This window comes from Cynocephalus volans, chromosome 12, assembly GCF_027409185.1.
Source record: "Cynocephalus volans isolate mCynVol1 chromosome 12, mCynVol1.pri, whole genome shotgun sequence".
NCBI classification, from domain to species: domain Eukaryota; kingdom Metazoa; phylum Chordata; class Mammalia; order Dermoptera; family Cynocephalidae; genus Cynocephalus; species Cynocephalus volans.
Window position 1 is genome coordinate 93,271,523 of NC_084471.1, and position 6,000 is coordinate 93,277,522.

Genomic DNA, 6,000 nt, shown 5'->3' on the forward strand with positions numbered 1-6,000 from the left:
TGATGGGTTTTAAAGGGTTGTGTCAGTCAGCAAAAACTTTAAGCAATTACCATATATTAGAGTATGAATAAAAAGAAAAATAGCATTATAACACCAAGGTCAAGGGTACAGATCCTCATACTGACCAGCCACCAAAAAAAAAAAGAAAAATAGGAAAAGCTTATCTGCTAGGTGAAGATAATATGAAGAAGAAAATGTGAGCAGGTATATAGGTCACAAAAACACATCGTGGCTTCCCCCTTGTCCTCTCTCTAATCATTTGCTCTTGGGGGAAATGCTATGTCATAAAGACATACAAACAGCCCTATGGAGATGTAGCTTGGAGAGTTAACTGAGGCCTCCTGCCCAAGAGCTACATAAGTGAGCCATCTTGGAAATAAGCTACATACGTGAGCCACCTTCAGCCCGAGTCAAGCCTTCATTCATACGGCTGCAATGCTAAACAACCGCAACCTCATGAGACCCAGAGCCTTTAAGCCACTAAATTTGGGGGAAATTTGTTACCCAGCAATAAATAATACAATAGGCAAAGTATGAAATCTCTAACTCTTACATCAGAGTCACGGAAGTTTTCTAAGAGCTATGGCAAAACCTACACTTTGCAAATTAAAAGTCTAACAGTAATATGCAAGATGGATGAAGTGGGAAGCATTTTGTCTTCCTGTCTCCCACAATACCCAATAAAAAGCCTGCACATAGTATATACCTCTGCTTGGTAGCAAACTAGCCTACAGACAGGATTCCCTAACTGACCCAACAAAAGTCTTAAAAGCAAAATGTCTCCTTAGAATTTCTCCATATAAATTCAATCCTGAAATCTACAGTTTTTTTTACTGTCATTGTTTCACCTTTAGCACAGAACCACACCTTTAACTGAAAGGTACATTATGTTATGAAAACAGATCTAGAAGCATTTTTTCCTAAATTTAATTTTAAAAACAATAGCTGAAAGAGGAATTCTGGACAAATACAGACAGCTGCTTTATAGTTGAAAGGAGTACCTAGTAAAGAGAGTTCTAACAAAATATGAACAAAATAGCACTTCAGGTAAAAGTATTTTATTGCCTCAACCGTATAGATCCTCATACATCTTGAGGAAAACCTCAATATGCAGACTTCTAATATTAATCTGATGTAAACATTTAGTCTCTATACTAGAAAAAGATCTTCCCAACCACACTATTGGGAAATTAGGCAATATAAGCCAGTTTTCCCCGTGTCAAAGCAATCTTAGTTATAACATCAAAATCTGCAACCCAGGGATTGCCAGTTGCTGAGGTGGTTACACCAAAGTCTTGGGTTTGAATCCCCTTACTGGCCAGACGTAAAAAAAGAAGTCTGCAATCCACAGAGCTAGGAGTCCAAACTTTGAACACAAAATTGTAAGGGCCTGTGGCCTTTGCTGACCATTAACTTTCACACTGTATGCCCTTTCCTATCACCCCCCAAGACTGATAGAAGTAGCTGAAAGTGATCTTAGGCTTTTCGGAATAAGTCATGAGCTAATAAGCTGTCAGGTGCCAAGAGAAAAAAAAAAAAATGTCGTCATGACTTAGTTGGAGGGGAAAAAAAAGCTATAAAATAAAGACATCCACAAAATACAGGCTGTTGTTATTATCAACTCACCTATACAGATAAGAAGCTGAGTATTTTCATGTATAATTTGATTCAACAGCTGGTAATAATTTGTAAACTAAAATAATTTTATAGGCATTTTATATTCTACAAGTCTATGTAAAAGCTAACTTATGACTTGAAATTGAGACCTGTCTTCTATTTTCTCGTTTTTTTTTTTTTTTTTTTTTTCTTTTTTTTTAAAAAGATGACCGGTAAGGGGATCTTAACCCTTGGCTTTGGTGTTGTCAGCACCAAGCTCAACCAGTGAGCTAACCGGCCATCCCTAAACAGGATCCAAACCCGTGGCCTTGGTGTTATCAGCACCACACTCTTCCAAGTGAGCTGCAGGCCAACCCTTCTTGGTATGTTTTTAACATCAATATATGTTCAGTACAAGTATGACGTTTAATTATTCTTTGGTTGATGGTTCATTCAAATATTTTTAAAACTTTTTATATGATAAATACTGTGTTGGAAAAACGGAAAGTAAAACAAAGTGATGTTTAACAAACAAAAAAAGAAAATTTAAAGTTAACTTAGCCTCTGTAATTAACCTAAAAGGGGATAACTTTTTAAAAAGTACTTAAGTTTGGGGCCGGCCCATGGCTCACTTGGGAGAGTGTGGTGCTGATAACACCAAGTCAAGGGATAAAATCTCCTCGACGGTCATCTTTTTTTTTTTTTAAAAAAAAAAAAAAGTACTTAAGCTTCCATGAAAGAAAAAACTTCAGTTTAAGTTCCAAGTAAAAAAAAAAAAGGCTAGTGTTTAGTAGTTTCACACAGTGAAATACTCCCCCCAAAGAAAATTCTACTAACTCTATAATCAAAGTAGAAGTAAATTACACATCAATTTCAATATTTTCTAAATTTACCAAAATAAACACGTTTATAAGCTTACACTGGTTTTGAATAACTTTCTCTTGAGAAAAATAATCAACTTTTTTTGTACCAAATTTAATCATTTTACAAATTCGTCACTTCTCACCACACAACCTTCCAATACATGTTTGTGAATGACGCCTTAGGCCACGACCTCTAAAGTCTAAATCTTTAATTCTTTTTAAGAAATGAGCACTTAAAATTAAAATTATTTAAGAAATTTCAACAAATTCTAAAGCATTATAAAATAAACTCAAAAAAAACAACATAATTGCCAAGTGACAATAACTGAATAGGCATTCTAACAGAAACAAGGTACTAATGACAATAGAATCATTTTAACAGTAATACCTAAATTTTTTTAAAAGCACTTTTAACTACAATATCCATCCATTAAGTCACAAAAATTAACACTTCCTACCGTGAAATTTATTTATAAAATCCATAGATGGGCATAATCTGCAGGAGAGTTTATAAGAATTATGGATCCTTTTCAGATTAAAAATAACTCTGAGGAAAAAAAACCTCAAAAGCAACAGGGAAGCGTTTCAGAATTAAGATTATCAAGACCACAAACCAATTTCACTAGTAAGGCTTTTTCATACCAGTGACAAATCTATTACCCTGAAATGTTAAAATTAAAACAGTGTTTTGTAGTCTCTAATGTTTAATGATTAAGAAAATCAAGTATGCCTGGTTATCAAGTTTAAATCTTATTTGGACATGTGACACCAACATCTTACTCCTTAACCTGAAATATGATGTAAAAATTAGATATACAAGTGACTAATAAATATCAAAGGAAGCCAAAACTCCACTTCTTTAAATATTACTTGACCAATAATTCATTCGCTCCTGAAGGGATGTAGTGGACAGACATTAACATAACAGACAAAAACTGTGACACATACCACTTGTTATTTAAGGTGAATTATTCTAACTTTTGTCAAGTGGAAATAGCAGGGGACTTAAGAATCTTTGTTAAGATACAACTCCACCTTTCCATGCTATATTTACTGTCTGGAGTAAGATACTCAACTTGCTTCTTCATCTGTTAGATTGAATTCAAAATAATACCCATCTTGCACCACAGTTGTGAGAATGAGACATTTAAATTGTGCAGTTCTAGGCAAACTTGTGTGTGCATCCACACGAGTGTGTGCGCTCAGTACTAGGTAAATGGAAAAACTGTGCTGACTGTATAAACTAAGGTCAACTTTCAAATACGTAGTAGTATCAGTGAAGGAAAATATAATAAAATGATAAATAGCCCATTTTTCATTGTGCAGTTCACATCAATTTTTAATTTTCTGGAAGACATTCTCTTTCCTACCCATGCCTAAACAGTTCGGCACAATTTTTCTAAGGTTTGTACAATCTATTTTACCCCATCCAAGATATTTTCTTAACGACGTTAAAGTAAATGTCAAACAGAACGTAATGCTAGATTTTCAAATGTTCAGGCCTTTGTCCTTGCAGCACTAAATATAAAGAGTTCATTTCTATGAGTTAATCAGAATTCCTAGAACTTTAGAATACTTAAACTTTTAAATCAAAATTACTATCAACTGTTTAAAATTCTACTGCTCATCAAAACATTAGCAGATACTCAAAATAAATGCTAATATACGTTAGAAGCAGTATAACATGCATGACGTGATTTTTTTAAAGTACATTAAAAACCAACTAGTTAAAGTATGTAGTCTTCTAAAGAGATCAAAATAATAGTAACAATTGAAACATATACTATTACAATAAATTTCTCAAATGTCCTGAAAAAATGGGGAGCATTTTTGCCAGTCTCCAAGTTTATCTAACAAGCTTTAGAAAATAACACTAATTCCTTTAGAGAGCTCTCCCATACATGACTTAAAATATCATCTAAAATCATGACTCTCACGTTGCAGCATTACTATGTAATAAAGATTTTAAGCCGAATATGCTGTACCTTCAAGACCGTATTCTGTTAGGATTCCAAGTCTGATTCCGCAAAGTTATTTTAAAGGAAGGTAATTCACTATTCTTTTCCACAATGATTTATTTGTGTTTTAAACTTTCTCCCAGATTTGATCCCAAAACAAATAGGAAAGATTATTAAAATCACGCTGGAAACCACATTACTGACTACAAATGACGGATTTTGGAAGCAACGACTAAATATAAAAGAACAGCCTCTTTTTTTTGTCCAAGTAGAGAAAAGTGATAGTTGGGGTCTCCTCCCTGGACAAGGAAGTTCTGTTAAATCCAGGCGAGACCAGCCATATTGGAAAACACTTGTCAATTATAGTTGTGACAAGTGTTCCCGAACACGGTTGGATAAAGCTAACCTTGTGTACCGAGGTGTACATCAAGGCCCTCTTCTGCTCCGCCAGAGGACCTGGGCCTGTCTGGGGATTGTTCCCGAGTTAGAGCTGTCCTTAGGTCCGTAAGGAGTGCAGAGCCGAGGGGAAAGAGGGCGGGGACAGGAGACTTAGGGGGGAATGGCTTGAGAGTTGGAAGCCGCTATCCGCTGCGAGAGGGGCGCGGCGGCAGCGACAGATTTCCGAGTTGAGAGCCTGGGGGAGGGGCCGAGAATTCGGGGAGCCAGGGGGATCGCAGCGGAAAGTCCCCCTGGTCCCCTGTGAGGGGCCGGGAGTTCGAGAGAAGGAAAGGAAAGGGAAACACTTCAGGGCACTGACCTGTCCTCGGAGTCCATGCGGCTCAGGGGTTCCCCATCCGACGACATCTCCAAGCTGCCTCGCCGGCCCCCGGAGGTCGCGCTGCTTCCGCCTCCCCCGGTCCCGTAGCCCTCGTCGCCGCCGCTGGAGACGACGCTGCTGCTACTGCTGCCGCCCCCGCCGCCGCCCTGGCTGCCCCGCGGTCCCTTGGGCTCCTCCAGGCCCTCCTTGCCGTCCCCATCCCCGCTGCTGCTGCTGGCGGCGCCGGGGCTCAGCGAGCGCGTCTCGTCGCTGCTGCTCCCGCCGCTGCTGCCCACCAGGCTCTCGGCGCTGCTCTCCTCCTCGCCCCCGCCGCTGCTGCTGCTCTCGTCCTCCTCCTCCTCGTCGTCCTCCTCCTCGTCCTCGTCCTCCCCGGCCTGGCTGGCGCTCTCCGGGCTCGGCTCCGACATCGTCTCCGCCTCGCCGCCCTCCACTCCGCCGCCGCCCCCGCCGCCCCCACCGCCGCCGCTCAGCAGCAGCGCCGCCACCGTCTCGGCCTCCGCCTCCTCTTCCTCCTCCTCCTCCTCCTCTTCCTCCTCCTCCTCCAGGGGCTCAGTCCGGCCCCGCGCCGCCGGGCCCGGGCTGCCGGGGGGCAGAGGGCTCAGGCGGGAGAGCTCCTCCAGGTCGGCCATGTCGGTGATAGCGGCGGCCATGGCGGCGCCTGCTCCTCCTCCTCCTCCTCGCCGCCGCCGCCGCCGCCTCCCTCTCTCGACTCTCGCTCCCTCGCCCCCTCCCAAACGCCCAAAACTCCGCCGACGCCGCTGCAGAGCAGGAGGTGGGCCCGCGAGCTGCGTCAGCCTGCACACGC

The 6,000-nt window shown here is 41.4% G+C and overlaps 1 protein-coding gene across 9 annotated transcripts in view; it reads right to left on the minus strand.

Annotated features, from left to right (window-relative positions):
* The window catches only part of AEBP2 (AE binding protein 2), a 211,001-nt gene extending 205,001 nt beyond the window's left edge, over positions 1–6,000 (minus strand). For 7 of the 9 annotated variants that reach the window (XR_010021350.1, XM_063075485.1, XM_063075480.1 and 4 more), the window contains exon 1: positions 5,175–5,622. Coding sequence is in view for 8 of the 9 variants with exons in the window: in XM_063075485.1 (XP_062931555.1) it covers positions 5,175–5,602 (428 nt within the window). In the remaining variant the exon portion in view is untranslated. Of the gene's footprint in view, positions 1–5,174 lie in introns of all 9 variants that reach the window. The other 2 variants (XM_063075478.1, XM_063075477.1) reach the window with 1 other exon arrangement.